Source organism: Chiloscyllium plagiosum, unplaced genomic scaffold (assembly GCF_037043375.1).
Source record: "Chiloscyllium plagiosum isolate Xiang-an unplaced genomic scaffold, Cpla_swu_hap1 HiC_scaffold_1, whole genome shotgun sequence".
NCBI classification, from domain to species: Eukaryota; Metazoa; Chordata; class Chondrichthyes; order Orectolobiformes; family Hemiscylliidae; genus Chiloscyllium; species Chiloscyllium plagiosum.
The window spans coordinates 77351411-77376858 of record NW_028270139.1 but is presented as its reverse complement, the minus strand read 5'-3'; the positions used below and the strand labels follow the sequence as shown (position 1 = coordinate 77376858).

At 36.5% G+C, this 25448-nt stretch overlaps 1 protein-coding gene across 9 annotated transcripts in view; it reads right to left on the bottom strand.

Moving 5' to 3' along the window:
- Window positions 1–451: 451 nt before the first annotated feature.
- Window positions 452–25448, bottom strand: part of exoc1 (exocyst complex component 1) — a 65401-nt gene continuing 40404 nt past the window's right edge. For 5 of the 9 annotated variants that reach the window (XM_087988214.1, XM_087988243.1, XM_087988228.1 and 2 more), the window contains 9 exons: window positions 22716–22760; window positions 16670–16833; window positions 14883–14993; window positions 12823–12902; window positions 7487–7724; window positions 6016–6199; window positions 5720–5919; window positions 4457–4651; window positions 913–3914 (listed from right to left, as the gene is read on the bottom strand). In XM_087988214.1, the coding sequence (XP_087844340.1) occupies window positions 3762–3914; window positions 4457–4651; window positions 5720–5919; window positions 6016–6199; window positions 7487–7724; window positions 12823–12902; window positions 14883–14993; window positions 16670–16833; window positions 22716–22760 (1370 nt within the window). In that variant the 3' untranslated portion in view covers window positions 913–3761. Of the gene's footprint in view, window positions 881–912; window positions 3915–4456; window positions 4652–5719; window positions 5920–6015; window positions 6200–7486; window positions 7725–12822; window positions 12903–14882; window positions 14994–16669; window positions 16834–22715; window positions 22761–25448 lie in introns of those variants that run through there. The other 4 variants (XM_087988235.1, XM_087988262.1, XM_087988267.1 and 1 more) reach the window with 2 other exon arrangements.

Genomic DNA, 25448 nt, shown 5'->3' with positions numbered 1-25448 from the left:
TGTCAAACTTCTTAAATGTTGTTGGAGCTGCACTCATCCAGGCACATGGGAATATTCGATCACACTCCTGACTTGTGCTTTGTAGATGGTGGACAGGCTTTAGAGAGTCAGGAAGCAAGTTACTTACTGCTGTCTTCCTAACTTCTGACCTGCTCTTGTAGGAGGTCTTCTGCTCTTGTGGTCACTGTATGAATGAGGTGAGGGTTCTCAATTTGTTACAATTCTGGATGGTATAACCACAAATAGTTATGGCCTTGGAATGAGGACAGATGAACTGACTTCCTTCTTTTTTAAATTCAACCTCTCCCTCAGATGTTTAAAAATTCTCCTTGTTCATAATGCAGGCAAGTTATCTCGCATTGAAGCAACTTGACCAAAATAAACTGCACATGCACAAAGCATGGCACACTAAAACACAAGTGATTGTTCTGATCAGAAGTGGAGCCAAAAATCATTTCCAGTGAGCATCACTTTATTTATATAGTTGGTTTGCTGCCAAATTTTAACCATCTTAACAACATAAAAATGTAACAGAACTCAAAGACCAGATCCTCTATTGCACAGGTCACTGAAAAGTATCCAGGGTCAATATAGGATTTGATGTGCTTCAATGCTATTAATTATCCACAATTGTCCAATACTGTTAGCACAACAAACCTCAAAACACTAGCATGCACTTGTAAATAAAGAAACATGTTCAAACAAGCAGCAAATTATGGAAAAACTCATGATCAGTTAACATGTATATTATTAAGACAGGTAAGTGGATATTTCAGCACCATCAAGAAGCGGTTTCTGAAAACTTAATGCTCTTTCCATAGTTGCTCCACTGAATATTTCCAAATTTTCTATTTCTTGTGCATTGGTATTGTATTGGGAACTATGGAATAAAGCATAGGGTAGAAAATGAAACACAAGTATGTAATTTATTTTATTGGTAGTGTTTTAAACGCAGCAATACAATGAGGCCATCAGAATGTTATTGTTTACAAAATAAATAATAGATCGTATTTATTGGCATTGAAACAGAATCCAAGTGGGATGGTCATGTAGGTTATTATATTGATCCCCAGCTCAAACAAGGATTTTGATCGACAGTAATTTTCCAAAATTAATAGTAATACAAAATTTAAAAGGTGTTTAATATCTTTAGAATTATTAGCTTTATCAGTAGGTACTTGCAGTGACAGCACTGTACACATCTTAGTGAATATAAATAGCCCGACACATCTTTTATTGATAGAATGCAAATGACATGGAAATTTTGAGAAGTATATGGTGCTAATACATTAGTATATAGGTTAGAATCCCATTAAATATATGAACCTTTTTACTAACAGTTAATAACCATGAAATATCATTCAACTGCCTGTAAAACAAAAGATGCTACCTGCATACAAAATGCATATCAAGTTATTTAAGTTAATGTATCAGTAACAATTATAGATTATCAGGATTCATTCACATCCTGTACTGAAATATCTTCCTTTCATCTGTTAGCGCCCCCTCCCCCCAGCAAAGAATATGATACTTAAAGAAAATTCTACAAGTTTGTCATAATTTCTGCACTAAGAAGGGAGCTCCACATTTTATAATAAAGACTGAAAACCTGATTCATTTCTGATGCAAGAATTATCACTTATTTGTTATGACCAAAGAACTCCATTTTCAGTGCAGTTTTAACAATTATATATTACTGTAGTTTGCTTGTAGGCATTTCAAAACCTAATTCACTCTTTCACAATAATGCATCAGAACATTTAGTAAATTTTGCACAGTCATGATTAGTGTTTCTAAATAATTAATGCACATGTTACATCATAACAAAATAGCCCAAACACGAGATAAATACCAGCCAAGATGGAGTTTTTGTTATTTTTCTATTTTGGGAATATCAAAAATCAAAGTTCGGGAACTTGTACGCTTATGTGCAAGAACATCCATGCTGTGTTGCTAGTGTTAAATAATTGATTTTCTAGAGAAGTTTGCATTGAATTGGAAACTAAATATCACAGTCAACTTAAATTGCTGGAAGCCAGATATACAAAATTAAAAGTTTTCTGAAGAGCCTTAATTCTCTGCCATTCTATTTTCATTCTGTATCCTAAATTTACTAGTTGAATTATATTTACTGAAGGTTCAATAAGTAGTTAAAAATCTGTTTATGTATTTCTAATTAAACAATTCACTAATGACATCTCTCTCACTCTCGAGTACTTCATTAAAGTTTGCTTCTGTTTGCCGTTATGTTCTACATGCTCAATTTACACTGAACCAGTGCACATTAATTCTTTTTTCCCTCAGGCACTAGAATAAAGAGTAAATTGGCATGTTAACATTTGTTTTACAATATATGCTAGATATTAGGCTGAATTATTTTGTGTAATTTGGGTTGAAATTTTCAGTGACTAAAAAATATTTTACAAGAACCAAAGAGAAGCACTTTAAAGTTCTGGTTCAGTTTGGTTCACAAAATGGCCATTTTATGGAAATGCCTGATCAGTGTTCCTCATGGCATTATTATAGTTCATTATTGGGTTCACAGAAAAATCAAAATGTATTTATTAGCTTGTAAAGAACAGAATGAATTGGTCCATCAGGTTTGTATTTTTTTAAAAATCCCTTATAACCTTCTGAATCAGGTCAATGGATACTAAAGAAAAGTACTGCCTAATATTAAAGTTGATTCAGGAATGGAAGTAATGCAGTTTGTATAATTTCAATGGGAGATATTAAAAATCTAATTGCCTCAAATAATTAATGAAGAGACTGTGACTGATTGAGAAGAAAGGTCACAGTCTCCCAACTAAAATTGTTATTGAAGCCCATTAGTCTGAATGATTGCAACCAATTAAATTATTATTAATAAAGTATTTTTTAAAAATCAGTGAAAGTTGTGGGTGTTGCAGTTCTTGACTGATTCAATGACCAAGATGTATGAAAAATAACTTTAACAATCTTGGTTATGATCCAAAGTATTGATATTTCAAAGTGGTTTTACCATAATAAAAACACAAATGATCCAATAATTGTAATTATTCCATGGCACTTGCACAAGTGTAATCCAGTGCAAATAACACAAGTGAAATTGTGATAGGCTGAATTAAGCAATTTTCAGCATATTAGCATATATTCTGAATTTTAACTAGATCAGCAGAGATTTTTGTATTATTCTAGAATATAGTAACCATTTTCCTGAAAGAAATTGTTATGAGATGCATTGATAGAAGAACCGGCTTTCTTAAAATACAGCTTCATTTGGCAATACTTCAAGGCTCAGTAATTTTTCAAAATTTGTGAAGCTTTTCACAAAGCTCTACTAGAAAACAATTAACAGTCTCAAATCTCCCATTACTCAGAAATTGTGATTTCTAACACAAGATGCTCATTTTAAGATAGAGTCAAGGGTGGTATTTTTAAAATAAATTACCAATCCATATAGCTAGAAATACAAAATTCCAGGTGTTACACATCAAAACTTTCCGAACCTGAAACTTTTCATCACATAAAGTAATATATCACAGAATTGTGCATTTGCATCCCTAATTGAACATATTGTTAGATGTGCATGTAAATTAGTTAACAGAGTGTCAGAAAAAAGAGCTTTTCAGCTTTGGCCTAAGTATCTATTTTTTAAATATACAAATAATATTATGCCAGCATTAGATGTCAATTATTTCCATGAAGAGCTATTACAGGCTTTAGCAAAGAACGTGAAAATGGTGCTTGACACCTCGTTACTTTTCAGACAATATTAGTTATTAATGCGACTGTGCAATACTTGAGAAATACTCTAGAATGTCCTGGATGGTGAATTCCATAGTAATTCCAGAGCCAGGATAACAACGAGCTATCAGACCCTCAAAGTGCTTGTATTGACGAATGAACTCATCCTGCATGGAATGCCACATAACCTTCAAGGAAAAATAAATGTCATTAACAAAAACCTGTTTAATCCATTTCCAAATTCTTTGGCTTGGATAGAAAATCAGACATTAAATTTGAAAATCTTATTAATTTGAACCCTCAATGTTTAAACTCAATCAGAAGGAACTCTTTTCTTATTCTCCTTATGCCATTGGTTCCAACATGGACCACAAACAGATCATCCCATTCTTCTTCAGTAAGCAACAGAACCTTTAAAACTTCTGAAACAAAAACAGAAGTTGCTGGAAAGGCTCAGCAGGGCTGGTAGCTTTGGTGCAGAGAAATCAAAGTTAAAGTTTCAGGTCCAATGACCCTTCCTCAGAACACCTCACTTGAAAACATATTGCTACTTGCCACCAGATCAAAGCCTTCAGATTCCTATCTAAAAATATTATACAAGTACCTTCATTGTATGGATGAGAAAGAGTTTCAGGAAAGTAGCTCAGTAAGGCCCACTTCCAGGAATACATTTTTTTTAAAAAGCACAAGTTGAAGCAGAATTAACTTTACATATTCAATGGATACTCACCTGCAGCAAGTTTTCTTCCTCACAGAGATGCTTGTCCACTTTTTTGTACAGGTTGTCCAGTCCTTTTTTCACTTCCTTTCCAGGATATTCTTTAATGACTTTTCGTAGCTCTTGCTTGTTGAATGCTAGCTGATAGCTCACTTCCTCTTCCCTGATGCCCTGTGCCACACGAGCTTCAATTCCCTCAAAGAAATGCTGTATTCACAAGAAAATAGTTAATGGTGACATCAAAGCAACGTCGTAGTTCACTTAATGATCCATGAAAATTTGCCATGACAAACTTAACTTACAGCAAATACAATTTCAGGAAATACACGACAACAAACTGTAGCACTATCATTAGGCTGGTAACCAACTCGTGTTTTCTGGGCTAGTATTTTAGTTGTGATTTGCTCACCTAGAATTTGCTTATAAGAATAAAATTGTTTTTCAATAATTTATTTTAATCCCAGCAAGATTTCAAACACTTCTATATAAAAACTGTTTTTGTATTTTAGACTCTGTTTTCCAGCGATTGTAAATTTAATAAATATTCCAACATTATGAAAACTGCACAAATACAAAATTTAAAAATCAAACTTCAGTTTCTTAAATCATTTTGAGCAACAGAATTTTGTAAAATTACTTCAAAAAATGTTTGTGTAGTTATTTACATCCTTACCTGATTTGAATAACTGTGCCATTGCAACAATGTTAGAAATTGAAACTGCTTTGTGTAATGAACACACAGATTTTCTTTAAAAATCAATTGTACATTATTTCAAATACTGCTCTCCAAAAAAAAACAATGTATTTAGTAATTTTGTCATTACATTTTTAAAAAAGTATACGATTTGATTTCTACCAACACATACCACTTAATATAGTTATTGTAACTTTGTTAACATATCTTTGTTAACATAAGTTAATACTGTTATTTCCACATTTGGAGTTATCAATAGTTTGCTAATGCTCCTGCATTAATGATTAATTTTCCACTATATAGCAAGCTTTTTCATAACCCAAAAGATAGTGCACATTCCTTAAGACTGAAAATCCCATACAATTGACATTTTCAGTATTCCTTTTAAAATGTGCCACGCGGAATAGAAAAAAAATTCAGTATAGGTTATTAAATAGGATTGGATCAGTCCAGGATTAATGTTCGAACAACATTCCTTCTTTTGTTCTCCAAAAATCTCATGATCTCAAGAAGAACTCTTAGCAACTTCAGAGTAAGGGCAAACATGAAGCTTTGTATGAGAGTGGAATAAAACAACTCACATTAAGTTTCTCAAGAGGTTGTCCCAAAGAGTATATCACATAAAATTGCAAATGCTCTGTATATTTCTGTTTGGCTTCTCTCCTTTCCATTTCAAGGCATGCAATTTTCAGACGAGAGAGCGTTGAGAAAATGTGGTGAAAGTTTTCCATCATCACAACATCTCTTGGTGTCTTCTGACTTTCATTAGCGACTTTTTCCACTGAGAATGGAATATATAATAAATTATGTAAAAAAAGCTATCACAAATACAGATACCAAATCAATGCATTCAGTTCACTTTTTAACAGCCTCTCACCATTGTTGTAAACAGCCCGAATTAGTTTGGTGTAAGCCTTGTCGAGGTCCCCCCTACGTTCAGCAATTTTGAAGATGGACTCTGCTAGTTCTGCAAATTCTTCAAACCCACTAACAAATGGTAGAATTCCAACTTTACTCTTCTTTGATATCTTAACTTCTTCCATCTGTTTAATTTGATTCAACTGAAAGAACATACAAATGACAAATTATTCAAAACTATCTATTTACAGACCTGAAATCTGGGCATTAACCTAAAGACAAAACCGTTTCAAATTATTTATAACATTCATCAACAAAAGTCCTCTTATACACTTAAATGGCCAGATCAGAACATTCATTTTAGGGGAGAGACACTTACAGAGAAAAGAAGCTCGATAATTGTTTCTGATTCATTCGCCACAAAACCAAAATTGTTAGCACAAGTAAAGAACTCTGTGGCTGCATATTGTAGATTGACCGAAGTTTACTCATTCCAGCCAATTTCAGTGCAAATTATTACTAGGTGCTAATTTAGCCAATGCTGAACTTTGCTGTATTACAATTACTTGAAAAAAAGAATGAATAGTTAAAATCTTACATCATACTTCCAGCCAAAAGACTATCAAATTTCCTTTCTTTTGCACCATGGACTACATTGTTCAATGTGTGGGATATCATTCTTGTAGGAGCTATCTTTGCTACGCATTAGACAAAATAGATTACATGCCTTATTTAAAGTGGAACAGTTGCTTTTCTTCACCAAAATGCCATGGAAATTTGATTTAAAGAAAATATTTTCAAACAGCCATGTGACCAAAAAGCAAAGAGAAAGTGAGAGCCTTTTTAAAAGGCTTGAGGTTCCCAAATTGCACAGCTGATTAACGCAATGAATAGCTGAGACCCACAGACACAAGGTCCTGATTCATTTTCTGTTTATACTAAGTGAACTAAGCTTCGTTTATGTGGGCAGGGTGTGCCACTGCATTCCTGGGTTAAGGATAGAAAATTGTCCAGAATTCCTAATCTTGATCATTATCCTGTAACGTTTGGTGGAGGTGGAGATTTGGTGAGGGCAGGACCAGCTTGGCTGTGATGCACATTACAGTGAAATAGTCTTCTCAAGTTTTCACAAAAAGGTTAGTTCCACAGATGAGATGCTAAAGGATGCCTTCCACTCAGGAAATAAATCCAACATCTTCAGTAGAAAGAAAATGGCAGGAAATGATTAATAAAAAGACAAAATGACGAAGAGAATATCTAATTTATTTTCATTACTTTGAGAAGACTCTGCCTAATATATAGTTTCCTTCATATTATTCATTTCAAGGCTATTAAGGTTTGTTCCTGTTCTCCAAAAATTTCCAAACTAGAAAATTATTTTGATGCACATCTATAATTATGATAAAACCTGCTGGATACAATTTGAGTAAATACAGCAAACACCATAAGACACAACTTGTGTCAATGAATGTTTTGGTTTAGATACTTACAATGCATTTGTCAAAATTTCTCTTGACTGTTACAAGTACGTTTCCTAATGTGGTACTGAGAAAGGAGGCAGGATCCACATTCTCTGCTGTCCAAACGTGATGACTCATCTTCACCAACATATACAATGAGTTGAAGCTGTCAATCTTGTCCCCAAGTGAAATGAGGTTGTTTAGCTCTGGTTCAATACAGCGGAAAACCTTTATCATCATTGATCGAATGATACCTGCCTCCTCTTTTCTGCAATTATAAACATGGCTTTTAGTCAAACAATTAAACATTGAAAAATTACACACAGAAGTCAGTTTTTTTTTTAAAGCCTTTTTGACATTGAAAATCATTATTATTAGTGTAGTGGCCGAAGGCACACAAATAAAATGTGTAGTACTGCTATTATGCAATTCATTGATCTTTTGAAAACACATTTGAATGAGTGTACTTGGAACACAAATTCTAAAAAAACATTGAACAACTTTCTTCAACATAGTGCAAATCAAATCCAGGATATGTCATTTACCAGAACAAAGCTGAATTACCTTTCTAGCTTACACACATTATACCTTTTCATGACACAGAATGTTTAATGACAAACAGGAAGTTTCAGTTTCAATTCTAATCAGAATTGTAAACATTTGAATATGTATAACATACAATCATTTTACATTTTGTAGATTGACAGTCAAGGCTCAATTTGGTGTAAAATCACTTGGTGTAAAATCATTTTTCTGAGAGTTTTGTATTCAATTATATAATACAGGACATAGAGTGGTTAGTGGCGTGGTACAATCAATCCCTCCATCAATGTTAGCGAAACTAACGAGCTGGTCATTGACTTCGGGAACACCTCAGTTTGTATCAACGTGCAGAGGTGGAGATGGTCGACAGCATCGAGTTCCTGGAAGTGATGATCACCAATAATCTGTCCTGATCCATCCACATTGCACAACAGTCAAGAAAGCACAATAACATCTCTACTTCCTTAGGAGGTTAAGGAAATTTGGCATGCCCACAAAGACTCCGACCAATTTTTAATAGATGAAACCAGCCTTCCATCCTTTGACTCCATCTATACTTCCCGCTGCCTTGGGAAAGCAACCAACATAATCAAAGACTCCTCCCACCCCCGTTATACTCTTTTCCACCTCTTCTGTCGGACAGAAGACATAAAAGTTTGAATACACGTATGAACAGATTCAAGAACAGCTTATTCCCTATTATCAGACTTTTGAGCAGACCTCTCAAATGTTAATTCTGATCCCGGTCTCTGCATCTTCTCTGTGGCTCTAATACCATATCCCACACTCTGTTCTGCTGACGCACTTTGTATGGTATAAACTGCTTATCTCGCAGACAAAACAACATTTTTCACTGTAACTCAATATAGGGGCCAACAAAAAAAAAATCAGTTAATTAAACAGACCTTAGCTGTAAAGCATGTTAAGACTAGAGTTGTTCAGTTGAGGGGATTTTGGTATGCTGAGTTGCTGTATTCAGCAAGTGATCGACTAATTCAAGACAGAACTTTAGAATCAAGTGGCAAATGGATTTGTATCATTTGCCTATTAGATAGATTCAGGGAATAGAACATGGAACTACTGTCTAATTCTTTGTTTGTTTGAAAGCTTTACTTAAGCTTAGGAGAATTATGACTTCCTTTGGTACCAGACAAACTTCAAAAGGATATCAAGGTATAAGTCAAGGACCAAAACACCAATACAGGCTGGATATTGCTTGGGTCCAGTAAAACTCTACGCATACAAGTTATAGTAAGCAAGATACTGAAATCCAATACTAAATATGGGTGTGTAAAGTGTGACCTTTTGTCATTTTCTATTCAAGTATAACAAACATATTTTTTTTGTTGTTTTACATATCTGTTACACTTCATAAATTAAAGCAGAAGTCATGATTTAACAATGACTATTTTACCACTGTCTATGACATCACAAGAAAGTGTTTGGTGTAACTATTAACATAGATACAGCGACAAGGGTTTTTATTACTCCTGGACTCAAAATATTATCAGACTTTGAAACTCTGCCTCAGAGTGATGGAGGTGGAGTCATTGACTATTTTGAGAAGGCCAACAGATTATGATTAGGCAATGGAATTAAAGGTTATTCAGATAGATGAGAATGTGGAATTTGAAACATTAACAGATCAGCCATGATCATAATAATTGGTTGAGCAGGTTTGAGGGGCCACATGGCCTACTTCAGCTCCTAATGAATATATATTATATATATGAGGGGTGGAGAGAATGAGGATTTTACTTATGGGAAAAAATATTTGGAGCTGGGAATGGGAAACTGCTTTATATGAAAAAGACAAAAACACTTTAAATCCACATACTTGGATGGAATCAGTTGGAGATTAAGTTGAAACTGGTGTTCCTCAGGGATTGGTGTTGGGACCCTTGGCTTTTCTGATTTATATAAACAATTTGGACACTTGTGTTGACAGCAAAATCTCTAAATTTGCAGATATGCTCAGCTACGAAAAATAGTGAATTGTGAGGATGATGCTGAGAGACATCTACAGAGAGACATTGACAAGTTGGTCAAATAGGTGGACATCTGGCTTGGGATTTTAAGAGCGGCATAGGATACATAAGCAAAGAGGTGATGCTACACATCTACAAGTCATTGTTTAGACCACATTTGGAGTAGTGTTCAGTTCTAAACATCTTATTTAAGGAAAGATATTAAAGCCCTGGAGATTTATTAAAATGATATCAGGAATTAAGGATTTTAGATAAGGAAAGATTAGAGAAATTGGGTTTATTCTCCTTATCACAAAGAAGATTAAGAGGTGACCTTACTGAGGTGTTCAAAATCATTAACGTTTTTGACAGGGGAAAGGAAGATACTCTGTTTCCACTCGTCAGTATATCAGTAACTGGAGGTCACAACTTGAAGTTGCTCCACAAGAGAGCTTGGACTGAGATGAAGAGAAACTTCTTTCCTCAGTTATTAGGATTTGGAATGTGCTGCCTGGGATAGTGATGTAGGTGGGTTTAAGAAAAGGCTTCAAGAGAGACCTGGATATATATTTGAATGTTAGAGTGATGAATTTTTACGAAGATAGGGCTGAAGAGTGAGACTAACTGGGTAGTACAGACACAGTGGGTCAAATGACCTCCTTCTATACTGTAAAATTCTATGATTCAATGATTTTATGATTTAAGATAGCTGCTGGAGAGATTTTGTTAAGCTTTGTTAAGATGTTACGATTCCCTGGAAGGACAAAGTTTGCAATGCTAAAATAAAATTGTAGCTTATATAGATTTTTAATTATTGATTTGTCATTGTTCCACTACATTTTAATAATTATTTGCATTGTGATGGCACAAATTTGAAATACAATTTTCTTTTGATCCCAAATTGCATCAAGGGATGCTATACTGGATTTTTAATAATTGTGGTCAAGACTTAAAACTGTACACACAAAACCTGAATGTGTCAATTTATGTACCATTGAAAAAAAGTGCTACATCACAGAGTTAGTTACTCTACCATACAAGTACATCAATGGCGACTGAGCCTTCATTTAAGGTTCCTGTCAGAAATGACAGATATGGATGATGTAACTATTTATATGACAGCGACACAATGTGTTGCACAACCAAGTGATTGATAACACGTAGAAACTATTCCGTTACATGGATGATTCACAAATTTAAAATCAACCATTAACACCCTCACTTACTTCATTATCAAAGCTATGGGAGATCATTTAAACTGTAAACATAAGAAAACAGAAATGGATGAAAAAAAGCATTACATGGTCAATTTATGATTAAATCAATAACGCATGTTCCATCTCCCTTTGTTTTGTGGGAAGTGTGCAGCATGCTCATTTCTCATGGCCATTCAGTAAGTTTAATACTGATAATGTGAAAACATATCTTAATTTTGTGGGCTCGGATCACATTTAAGTCATAGAGTCATAAAGATGTACAGCATGGAAACAGACACTTCGGTCCATGCCAACTAGATATCCCAACCCAATCTAGTCCCACCTGCCAGCACCTGGTCCATATCCCTCCAAACCCTTCCTATTCATATACCTATCCAAATGCCTTTTGTTGCAATTGTACTAGCCTCCACCACTTCCTCTGGCAGCTCATTCCATACACGTACCACCCTCTGTGTGAAAAAGTTGCCCCTTAGGTCTCTTTTATATCTTTCCCCCATCACCCTAAACCTATGCCCTCTAGTTCTGGACTCCCTGATGCCAGGGAAAAGAGATTGTCTATTTGTACTATCCTATCCTAAAATCCATAATTTTATAAACCTCTAAGGTCACCTCTCAGCCTCTGACACTCCAGGGAAAACAGCCCCAGCCTGTTCAGCCTCGCCCTATAGCTCAAATCGTCCAACCCTGGCAACATCCTTGTAAATCTCTTCTGAACCCTTTCTAGTTTCACGACATCTTTCCGATAGGAAGGAGACCAGAATTCCAAGCAATATTCCAACAGTGGCCTAACCAATGTCCTGAACAGCCACAACATGACCTCCCAACTCCTGTACTCAATACTCTGACCAATAAAGGAAAGCATACCAAACGCCCTTCTTCACTGTCCTATCTACCTGCGACTCCACTTTCAAGGAGCTATGAACCTGCACTCCAAGGTCTCTTTGTTCAGCAACACTCCCTAGGATCTTACCGTTAAGGTGTATAAGTCCTGCTAAGATTTGCTTTCCCAAAATGCAGCACCTCGCATTTATCTGAGTTAAACTCCATCTGCCACTTCTCAGCCCATTGGCCCAGCTGGTCAAGATCCTGTTGTAATCTGAGGTAACCTTCTTCGCTGTCCACTATACCTCCAATTTTGGTGTCATCTGCAAACTTACTAACTGTACTTCTTATGGCCATTTAGTAATCCAAATCATTCATGTAAATGACAAAAAGTAGAGGACCCAGCACCGATCCTTGTGGCACTCCATTGGTCACAGGCCTCCAGTCTGAAAAACAACCCACCACCACCACCCTCTCTGACTTCTACATTTAAGCCTAGTTCTCCCTTTATTCCGTGAGATCTAACCTTGCTAACCAGTCTCCCATGGGGAACGTTGTCGAACGCCTTACTAAAGTCCATATACATCACATCTACTGCTCTACCCTCATAAATCCTCTTTGTCACTTCTTCAAAAAACTCAATCAAGTTTGTGAGACATGATTTCCCACACACAAAGCCATGTTGACTATCCCTAATCAGTCCTTGCTTTTCCAAATACATGTACATCCTGTCCTAGAGACTGGCTGAAAATTTCCCTCAATTTACTAGTCACAGAAAGTTTTCAGTAATGTTGATGCTTAGCATCTCGACACTTACTCAGATGGTAATAAATGTCTGTCTCCCAAAAGAGTATGTTGTCGAGAGAGAAGTAGCCCATCCACATCAGTGGAGTCTGCCTAAATGGTAAAAAAAAATTAAATGTACCACAAGTCACTTTATTTAAGGTAACTTTAAAATATGACTTTCTTTTCATTTTAATAAACAATTAGAACAAAAGAATACAACACAAATTTTAGAGATCCATCTATGTTTGAAGTTTCTGGATTTAATTAAATATTCAGCCCACTGCAACTAAACTTAGTTTACATTGCTGCATGGTCAGTTTCAATTTTACAAGCAAATGAAGTTCAAAAAGGATGTTGGCCATTGCATTACTGAAATAAGGAAAAGTTGCAGTGATTCAGTGAACCAAATGCCTTAGAACATGAGATGCATAGACTTGTTTTGTCTGCAGGCCTCTGTACCCTGCCTTCAGTCAGAAATATGAACAAGGTGGGAATCATTCATTGTGATTTTCCAATAAATGGCAGAGAACGGGCTTGTTATCCTTAACAGACTTTTTATTTAAACTGAACCAGACAGGCCAGATAGGCCTCTAGGCCTGTCTAGAGTGCTGCACTCCAGACCAGTGGATTTCTCCTTACCACCCCCAAATTTTCTTCACAATGTTGTTGCTACCTGCCAAATGGAGAGATAGCGACTCATTTTGCTCACATACCTCCAGCAAGATTGGTTGGAAGCAGGATCAAATCAGGCCCCCAGCAGTGATCTCTCCTATTTCTTTCTTGGTCCTGCCTCTAAGCCCTGACAACCCAAGTCTAAAAGGTGCATTTTATCAAATTTTGGCACATTCTAAATGAAGAAGTGCTGCATGCTCCATCTTGTTCCACTCTTTAATGAACTAGATTTCCACTGATTTGGTTTACAGAGAAAGACATTCAGGAAAACAAAAACTGCAGGTGCTGATTTTAAAACCTAGATTGTTAATAGAGGAAAGGAACATGTGATCGTCTTTTCCATCCAGGAGTATCTACTTTGGCAGAGCTTCATATATTCGAGTAAGGCCCTACAATACATGGGTAAGTCAGTTGTGTGCCACATAAATTCAAGTTCTTCTGCTTGGATCTGATAAATGAAGGTGTAAGGGAAAATATTCAAGATTTGTTGAACATAAAAAGTGAGAAAAATGTTACTGTCAAGGGCCTTGATTGTGAATGACACTAGTGGAGCCAGTGAGGATGAAAAACATGCTGCAAACATTGTGTAGAGTTCATACTGAGGAGAAAGGGGAGCTGATATTAAGACTGAAATGACCACATGGGAGCAATGATTACATGCAGTGCTAAGTATTTTATTTCTATTATCCTAATAAGATTGAGCTGCAGTCACAAATAATTTGACTAACTAACTAGCGGATCAATTCATGCAAATAATCTAAAAATAGAAGGAATTTGTATTTAATCATATGGTTTAAGTGTTTGGGCACAAATGTTAAGACACTACATTCTGAAACTGATTTGAGTATAAGGTTGCTAATACTTTTTATTCCTCTTTTTCCAACTTTTTTTTATAACTGGTAGCATATAATCAGTTTTCATGTCTTTGCTAAACTTCCATTAAAGCTCCACTATTCACAAGAATACATGGCACTATTTTTATTGATGAGCAATGCATCTTAATGGTTTCAGATAATTTGCTAATGCAAAGGAAATGCAACAAATTCATAAATGGCTAAATCACCAAATTCTCTTTTAAACTTAAATGAAACATATCAAGATCTTCATAAATTCCTTGTTGCGTTAATGATTTTTGATGTCCCTTCTAGAAATTTTAAATGTAAGGAAAAAGCAAACTGTTTCCAGTATACTTATCTATCATAATCATAATAGGGGTTGCAATTTTCAAAACAGCTAGTCTTGAAACAGATTAAACAATATCATTTTTTAATCAATTTTTCAAAATACAATCAACAGTTTAAATTATTGTCTCCCATAGCCTGATTTAAAAAAATGACTATTTTTCTCCTTTGGAAATAAAGATAGTATATTTTTTCATTCTTTTCATAATTATACTTGTAAAATATTAAAAGGTCATACCACAACAGATCCTGGTAATGCTGGGCTCTGTTGTAACTTGAAGAATTTGCTAATGAAGTCTTGTTCAGCCAAACACAGGGGCTCTAACTCACTTAGGACCTGCTCAAAAATCTGCATAAATAGAACAATGTTTAATACAGGTAATCAGATTATCAAGTTTTATTTATATACATACAACATATGAAAAGGAGGCAGCCATTTGGCCCTTTGACCCTGCTCTGCCATTTATTAAAATCATGGCTGATCTGCTTGCATCATCAAATCCATACACCTGCCAATCCTTGATAACCTTTCATCCTATTACTCAAAAAGAACCTATCCTTCTCTGCATTATAAATATTCAAAAACTTTGTTTCTATTGCCTTTTCAAGAAAGATCTGAAAACTCAACTGAGAAAAAAATTAACCACATCTCTGTTTTACTTTAGTGATCCATTATCAAGTCACCTCTTCTAAACTTTAGTAGAATTAAGCCTAATCTATCCCATCTTTCCTCATAAGACAACGCACCCATTCCAAGTATTAGTCTGGTAAGCCAGTTCTAAACTGCTTTCATTGAATTGATATACGTTCTTTATTAACCAGACCAATGCTGTGCACAATAGTAGAGATGTAGTCTCACCAATGTCCTGTATAACTGAAGCATAACCTCTCTATTTTTGTTTTCAAATATCCCAACAATAAGGATAACATTCTACAAGCTTTCCTAGCGTATGTACTATAGAACTCTATTGTAGACACAAAGACACGTACATAGAAGGTGCTCATGACTTTTGTGTTTACTAATCGATATGTATTAAGTCAGAACCTTCAGGAAATTTATCACTCCTGCAGTCCAATTTCCAAGTAGAAAATTGTTTCATCATTCAATTGTTTCATATATCTTAAAAAAGGTTAAAAATGCTGGCTTTGCAAATTACACACAGAGTTCAGGAATGTACAACTAACTGATAAGACCAGCATATGTTTTCAAACTTAAATCTCAAGAAATTCTTGAACTTGCAGACCTTTTGGTTCAGTTACACCACAGTCTTATTCGTGACTTCCAGATTTTTGATCCAGCTCCGCTGAAAGAACGATGATATAGTTTCAAGTCAAGATGGTTTATGGCCTGGAGGGAAAGATGCATATTGTGGCGTTCCCATGCATCTGTTGCCCTTATCCTTCTAGGTGGCAGAGGTCACAGGTTGAAGGAGGCTTGGTTAGTTGCCACAGATCTTTGAGGTTGTACGCAACACAGTCATTTTGCGGCAGTGGTCAAGGGAGTAGATTTTAAAAGGTTAAAATATCCTCCAATGTTTCAAATTGTTAACTTTGCAATATGTTAACTGTGTTTCTCTCATCACAGATATTGCCTGTCCTGATGAGCCTTGCCACCATTTTGTCTAATTTCAGACTTCCACTAGAGCACTATGAATTTGTGAACTAAAGGAAAGAAATTTGTATTTGAAAAAAAAACAAGAATTAGACACAATAGATCCTTTCGTTCCCAAATTCATAGAAATATTGTGCTCTTTATACAGCATATGAACTGAAAATCATAGTATGATCCTTATTAACATAGGAAAAGACAATAAAACTGAAAGTAAATCTGAAACAAGGACCATGTTAGAAGGCTTAAAAAAAAGGAAAGCTTCAACGTAACAGGCCCCAACACAAACTAAATAAATCTCAACTACATTTTTGTAATACAGCTATTTTCATCTTCCAATAATTAAAACATATGAATGGTTCCTTTGGTGCAAGTATTTCACAAGTAAAAGAAGTTACACAAAAGAAGGTATTTACCTTATCAAACTTTGTTCGATCAGCCACATCAAGGTCTGATGCAGACATATTTCCCATGTCCAGCAGTGACGATGACTGAGAGCGACGATTCCCTGATCCTTGAACAGACAGTTTGTTTAGGCTGGAGGTGGATCCAGTAAGTTTCCCAGAACTTCCATGGAGACCTGCAGTGCCATTTATTTCAAATTATTGAAATCAATTTCCAAATACATTACTGGGATTCAAATATCCTAAATATCACAGGTATGGTTAGGAATAAGATCTTTAATAAAAATCAAAATATTTTAATGAGTCTTCGAGAATTATTTTATTTCATAGCTGGTGGTGTAATACTGTTCAACTTTTAAAAACTCCCCCTTGCAGTTAATCCTTTGCTTATACAATAATTGCAGAATTCAATTTTTTGGGCAAAGCATACTTTGAACTATGAGTAAACCGGACAGGTTTATCAAGAATGATTTCCAGGAACCCTTAGGCTTCCACCATTTTAGTCTCAGTGTCCAGCATCCCTTCATCAAGATAAGGAGAACTCAGTTCCTTGAAATTGTCCTTGTCAGCTTGTTTGAATAAAATGAAGTAATTGAGAGACATCACTTTGAAAAATATTACATGGAAACAATTTGACAAGTATCTGCTATGAATTCAAAGTTTTGCGGCCTCACTTCATCAACCCTAAAAGTCAGTTTGAACCATGTGAACTGGATTTCTATTGCATACAATAAAGGGTTGCTGAAATTCATTTTAATGTTGCTAAGTTGGTATAAGCAAAGAAAGAAAATGAATAAATGGCATAATTGTTCTAGACGGGGTTCCAGATGATGTAAATAACATAAGCACATTTACTCTGTCATAAATCTGCATAAAGTTCTGTTCAATAGAGTAGCATAACAAACAAAGATATCCAGGAAGTTTAGACCACAACTAAAGAAGATTTTGAAGCACCCATAGATTTACATGTATTATTCTTTGTGTAAATAAGTGATTCTCTTAGGTATTAGATCAATTTTTACATCATCTACTTTGCTTCTAATAAAATTCAAAGTTGACCTTCAAATAAGACAAACAAACATCACCAGCATGACATTCTTTTCATGTTTAACACCACAGTTTGAAGACATAGATATGTGTATCTTATCTGAGCTACTGCCCTAATCCAGGAAAGCCCCTCAATATTTTTTGAAAAGAACAGGAATAAAGGCAAAACTATATATATATATATATAAAAATATAAATATGAACCACAAAATGAAAAAAAAAGGAAAATCGAAAGTTTGGTAGGAAGCAGCTTTGCATTTGGAAGCTGAGCCATAATCAAGAAAAGGACATGTTACCAAAGATAAAGGAGCTATCATAATTTGACAACAGAACCAACATGAATGGGGTAGCTATCTCTTTCCACTGACAGTAATGATTCTGTATGCTTGGATATTCTCAATGCAAGTGAATGTTCTTTAGCCAGGTTTGTGACTGACACAAAAATGGGTGGAAAGTAAGTAACATTGCTGGCACAAGGAGTCCACTGAGAGGTACAAACACAATATGTGAGGAGGCAAAAATGTGGCAGATAGAACATAACGTGGGAAAATTTGAAGTTATGTACTTTGGCAGAAAGAATAGAGGAAAATAAGTATTATTCAAGTGGGGAGAGACTGCAGAAAATTGCAGCCAAGAAGGATTAAAGCATTCTTGAAACATAAGATTTTTAGGGTGCTTGACAGAGGAATATTCTGAAAAATTACTTCCCCTGGTAGGAGAGTTGAAGATCAAAGGGTACAACTTCAAAGTAAGTGGTCACCAATTTAAGTGAGAGAGGAGGATGTTTTCTTCTCGGGGGTTAGTGAATCTGTGGAATTCCTTACTACAGAGGGCTGTCGAGGCTAGGTTGGCAAACATATTAAAAGCTGAAATAGACAGAATTTTAAATCATTAAGGGAATCAAGGGCTATGGGGATATGAAGAAAAGTGGACTCAAGGATTACAGATCAGCCCTGGGTGGCATGGTGACTCAGTGGTTAGCACTGCTACCTCACAGCACCAAGGTCCCAGGTTCAATTCCAGCCTTGGCAATGTCTGTATGGAGTTTGCACATTCTCCCCGTGCCTACGTGGGTTTCCTCTGTGCGCTCCGGTTTCCTCCCACAGTCCAAAGATGTGCAGGTCAGGTGAATTGGCCATGCTTAATTGCCCATAGTGTTATGCGCATTAGTCAGCGGGAAATGGGTCCGGGTGGGTTATTCTTCGGAGAGTCAGTGTGGACTAGTTGGGCCGAAGGGTCTGTTTCCATACTGTAGGGATTCTAATCTAATTTAAATAATTGAATGGTGAAGCAGCCTTGATGAGCCGAAAGAACTATTACTGTTTCTACATCTGATGGTCTTAATCCAATTCTTTATGAGTAATTTTGGCAAAACATCATAAGATTCCCAGGAATCTAAGTCATTTCTATTGAGTTTAAAAGTTGTCTGCAGCAATTTTTAGAAATAGTTATTTGAGTGGCATAAAGCATCTTTTACAGAATTGTGGTTTAGCATCAAAAATGCAAACAATTTGTAAATTGATTAGTTGCAAATCTCTGCAGGATTGAAACAGATTAAATATATTGAGCTAAGTTTCATTTTTTATTCATTCATAGGATGTGAGCAACACTGGCCTGTATTTTTTTGTCCACTCGTGTTGTCCAGAGGACTAAGAGCCAGCCACATTGCTAGGAGACTGGAGGCCAGACGAGGTATAAGAAAAGCACATCTCCTTTCCTAAAGGAGGCAGGTGAAGCAGACAGGCTTTTGCAACAGTTTCAAAGTTAAAGCATGGCTTAAAGTGTTTTGGATGAATTGCATGGCACACAATTATGTGCTTTACAGTCCATTATCAATGCAAGTGCACAAATTCCTCAGCAAATCACATGGTGAGTGAGTCTTAAGTTCTCACCACAAGTGGGATCTTCCAGAGTTGAAAGTGCTGGGGTCATATTCAAAAGGTCAGTTGGACACAACTTCAGACACGGAAAGCTAGGAATTTCATTATAGCCTGTAAAGCCCAGAAATGCCTGCCAAGGCTGCAGTGACTTCCTGGTTTACTGATGCTGTCCTTTAAATGCAGCTAACAGGGTCATGGACAAGATTAGATTAGATTTAGACAAAACAGACATCATATTCCTGAGTGACCATATAAGGAGGTCATCTCATCAGACCTTCCAGTCTGGGCAGAAATCACAGTGAGAGTCTCCTGCACCCCACAACCATTACTGGCACCATTTACTCTCTACCTCACACGAAGAAACCTTCACCAAGTCTAACTCAGACAATGCACATGTATGGCAGAGTTATAGCCTGCAAGTCTCAGCATCATGAAAGCATTAGAAATTACATTTGCAAGAAGGTTTAGTAGTTTGAGAGGGTGAGGTGACTGTGAGATAACATGTTAAATTACTGTCATTGCAGACTGCAACCAAGGGAACGGATCCATAATTCAAAGCCCATTGCCAGATAGGATGTTCAGGAATGGCAAAGACAAGATGAAGACTCACTGCATCGTGAAGCAGTTAAATGATAAATAGGGATAAAAGCAGATATGGAGCACACAGAGGATGTGGGACAACTGGTTTCAACTACATGAGTTTCTCAGGGTGGCTTCCTAGGCCCAACTCTCTCCAGCTGTTACATCAATGACCTCCTCTCCATCATTAAGGTTAAAAGGGTGGATATTCAACAACAACTGCACAACATTCACAACCTGTCAGATAATGAAACTGTCCATGTCCAAATGCAGAAAGGCCTGGACAATATCCAGACTCAGCTCACAAGTGGCAAGTACTATTTGTACAATGCAAGTGCGAGTCAATGATATTTCCGACAAGAGAGAGTCTAACAGCTAATAGTACCATTATTGTTGAAACTCTCCCATCAAGGTCTGGGGGTTACTATTGGCCAGAATCTGAACTTGGCTATGGCTACAAAAGCAGGCCGGATGCTACTTTACTTTTGAACTGTACCATAAACAATATTACTTTATTTGAAAGTTAAAATATTTAAACTTCTTCTCATTAATGTGATATATTTAGTCTTGGAAAATACACTTCTTGAATATTAGCGATGATATTCAATACACGCTACTTGAATATCATCGCTAATTTACTAAACTAATATATAGTACAGAATAAGCAAATAAAAAGCATCCTTGCCTCTGCAAAGTGCCTAACATTAAGAGGGATAATAAAACGTCGTGGGACAAGAACTGCAACAATTGCACTCCCTTCCAGAAAGTTCTCTTGCGTACAGACCTAGAGCTCTGGCTCAAAGTTTTGGGTTGGCATTAGGTGTGATGTGCACATCCATTGAATGTGGACGGTCCTCCATATTAATGGATTTTGCAAACCCACAAAATACCTACTGCCTATAGGGCTATCAGCTAGTACAAAGGTGGTTATGGTCTGTCAAAGCACGTTCGTGACGATTAACGGTCCAAGGGTCGTGGGAAGATTCGTAGCTCGGGTGCCCGTTGTTGTGGCTCCGTATGCCGAGCCGGGTACGTGGGGACACACACACACACACTCCCTGTTCAGCACTCATCAGGGACTGTTCCCTCTGGGACACACTGGTCCATTTCTCCTCCATTCCCAACACTTCCTCACGGCATCTTCCCATGCAATCACAAGAAAATGTAACACCTGTCTGTTTACCTCCTCACCATCCAAGACCCCAGACAGACCTTCCCAGGTGAAAAAGCGATTTACCTGTACTTCACCCAACCTAGTCAACTGTATCCGCTGTTCAGTGTGGCTTCCTCTACACTGGCGAGACAACTTACAAACTGGCTGATTGCTTTGCAGAACACCTACATTCTGCCTGTAAAAGTGACTCCAAGCTTTAGAGTTCACACCATCGATTTCCCACGCCAACATTTCTGTCACAGGCCTGATACAGGTGTTCGGGCAAGCTTCAGCATAAATGCAAAGAACAGCATCTCATTTACCTCCAGGACTTCAACTTCAGTATCTTTAGAGACTGAATCCATCCTTTTTTATTTAACCCCACTCTCACACCCAGTCCTGTTATGACATGGGTTGTTTTTAGCATAGCCAACTTAATTTCACCCTCTGTCAGGTCTGTTATCTTACTTTTTTTTTCAGCATAAACTACCCATACTCTGCTACACTCAGCTGTCAGAATTACTTCACCTGATGAAGGAGCAGCACTCGGAAAACTTGTGATTTCAAATAAACCTTTTCAACTATAACTTGGTGTCATGTGACTTCTGACCTTGATCACTTTTTCAGCTTCTTGTTCTCCCTGGTTTAGCTACTCCTTTCAACTCTCTCTCTCTCTGTGTGGGCTCCATCACCACCTATCCACTCAACTCTGCCTTTCTATATCCTCCCTCAACCTTGTCTTCAGCAAAACTACCAGCTTTTCCTCTGATAGAGACACCAGACTCTAAACATTAGCTCTGCTTTCTTCCCACAGATGCTGCTAGGCCTGCTGAGTTTTGCTAGCAATTTCAGGTTTTTGTGACATTAACAGTATTGGCCATTCTAAAATGCTGAATAAAAGCAGTATCTAGGTGATACCATTGTAAGTGAATGAGAAGTTGAACCTTTGGGCAAAATCAAAATATGGAGTATATTGGAGTACAGTATATAATACACGCAACATATTAGTACAAAGATATTCAAAGTACTGTCAATGCTGGATAGATACTGTACAAATTCCCTGTTCACTTCATGACAGATAAATCTCAAGAGCTACCAACAATCAAATCAATTCCAGAAGGAAGAGGTGAGGCTGAATTTACCACTTACAGTTAAATGCTAATGTTTTCATCAATGCAAATAAAGGAAGTTGCAACATTAAATGGTTTTTTTTAAAAATAGGGAACTTTTGCAGTTGAAAAGAACCATCAATTTCCCAATGGTGCTTGAAATTATACAATTAAACATTCAGCAGAGCAAGCGATTATCCAACATGCTAATAGATAACTGAAAATACAACGTTGTTGTTAAAGACTTTATCAAAGGGTATTAGCAGTTTGACAAAGGAGACAATACTTACTCTCTAGGTCTTGTTTGACAGCACTCTCTTTTCGAGGAAGTGTGGCTGTGAGAGATTAGGTTGCAGGCATTGAAACACAAATATATGTTAGATTTTAGGCCTGTAGCATAAACCATGTAGATGAACGATATTTGTTAGATACTATGCAGACAGGTTAGTACATGCAAGCAAGACACTACAATATTGATGTTATGTTAAATAGCTTGAAATGTTACTATGCAACTATGTTTCTTTCGTGGTTCACTTTAGCAGACATTATCCCGACAAACTCAGGAATGACATATTATTTATGCTACAATTAAAGCTATCAGAATTTATCTGAAATTCAAAGCAGAAAGGCAAAGAAAGAGATTTAATTTGAAGTTTTTTGAAATGATGTGTTTTAATGGAATATAATCAAGTTTGGAAAAATAGTCTCAAGGGCTTTCCATGGCCAAAATAATATTCCAAAAATAATATTCTGTATCCTCTGTTTGAACAGAATTTTAAAAAGTGAATAAATTCCTCTCTTGGCTTTCCATTTCATCATCCCTACTATAGCTTGTATTCCATTTCATATTTCTAGCACGCATTAGCTAAACAAAAAGTTTTCCTTTTTGAAAGTCTCAGCTCCTGCATAATCTGTCAAAGTCTCTGAAAGAACATTTTCTTTCTCCAATCCTGAAAATCCTCAATATCCTCAAGCGAATCCCTCTATTTCCATTCAAAGTTCCAAGAGATAGCTCCTACTTCAACCCACATTGTTCAATAATCAGCTTGATTACTCTCCCTAGGAATTCCTCCAATAATTCTACTTCATTCCTGCAGTGCAGATGAAAATAACATGGTAATCCAGATGCAGCTTCAGACAAAATCAGGTAGAATATTGACAGAGTCATAGACGTACAGCATGAAAACAGACCCTCCGTGTCGACGAAATATCCAAAATAAATCTTGTCCCATTTGCCAGCATTGGCCGATACCTTTCTAAACCCTTCCTATTTATATACTCATTCAGATGCCTTTTAAAATGTTTTAATTGTAGTTGACGTCAAATAAAAGCAAAATACTGTGGATGCTGGAAATTGGAAAAAAAAAACCCAGAAAATGCTAGAGCAACTCAACAGTCTGGCAGCATCTGTGTCACACCAGACAATATTATTCTGGTGTACAATATGACTTTTCTTTGGAAAAAAGTCACATCGCACTCAAAAACGTAATTCCATTTCTCTTTCCACTGATGTGCCTAACCCTAACCTAAGGACCTGGACAGCAGGATTAATTTCAGATTGATTAGTTTGGACAGAATGAAAAAACTAGTCTCTTTCAAATGCTGTAAAAATCTATGCATAGTTCAAGACTTTTCTTTCCATTCAATAACCCTCCTTCCATTTACCTAATCTATCCATATTGCTTTGAATTTTACATACTGGTTAGAATATACATAACTGCACTTAAGTTAAGATCAGTTTGCTTTCCACATCACTCAAAATTATAATACAGTAGTGCCCCATATCCTCAAGGGATACATTCCAGGACCTACTGCAGAAGCCTGAAACCGCGGATAGGAACAAACCCATTCAATTAAATGGGAAACGTACCTTCCCGGAAGCCTCCTCATCCCTGGTTCTGGAATGTTCCCTATAATATGTTCCGGCCATGGTAAACCGCATGTAACTGAAACCGCAGAAAAGGATTCCGTGGATATGGGGGTGTCTCTCTAAAAGTCACTTCAATCCTGATCCATGTAGCATTTCACAACCATCAGCTTTGTCTGTGATGTCTTCTCATTGATAACCTGTTCCATTTTGATACCTATCCATGCATAAATAGTCCTTGTTGGCTTTCCAGCTGCCAATTCCCAATTTCTCTTTTACAGCAAGGTATAAACCTTCGGAGAAACAGTGTTACTCCACCTCTCTTTACTGAAACACACAGTACTCCTCACTCATCTTTCTTTAGCCAAGTTTTGATAAATCCTAACTTTTTTTTCTATTTATACTCAGTTTTTATTCACATCTCATATTTCTTGCATCCATGGGTGTACGTCATGGATCATTTTCATCTTCCCTTCTATAATTATGTGAATCCTTCCTCCTTGAGAGTTCAAACATCTAGGATAGTTCACATCTTGAAAATTACATGACCATCTTATTTTAGCATTTCCAACTGCCATCTCAATTCAAGTGCGTGTTGGGATTTAAATTTTTACAATAATGTTTTAAGGACCAATATTGCCGTAGCCAAATATACTCCCCCGACTTTCACATTCCTTGAAAATGTTTTGTTCGGCCAAATATCACTGCACTCAACTACAGTTTTAGAGTCATAGGGCTGTATAGCATAGAAACTGACCCTTTGGTCCAACTCGTCCATGCTGACCAGATATATTAAATATATCTAGTCCCATGTGCCAGCATTTGGCTCATATCCCTGTAAACCATTCCTTTTCATATACTCATCTAGATAGCTTTTAAATATTGTAATTGTACCAGCCTGCAACACTTTCTCTGGCAGCTCATTCCATACAGGCACTTCCCTCTGCATGAAAAAGTTGCCCCTTAGGTCCTTTTCAAATCTTTCTCCTCTCACTTTAAACCTATGCCCTCCTGTTTTGGACTTGTACACCCTGGGGAAAAGACCTTGCCTATTTATCCTATCCATGCCCATGATTTTATCAAATCTCTATATGGTTACTCCTCAGCCTCTGACACTCTATGGAAAATAGCCCTAGTCTGTTCAGCCTCTCTCTAT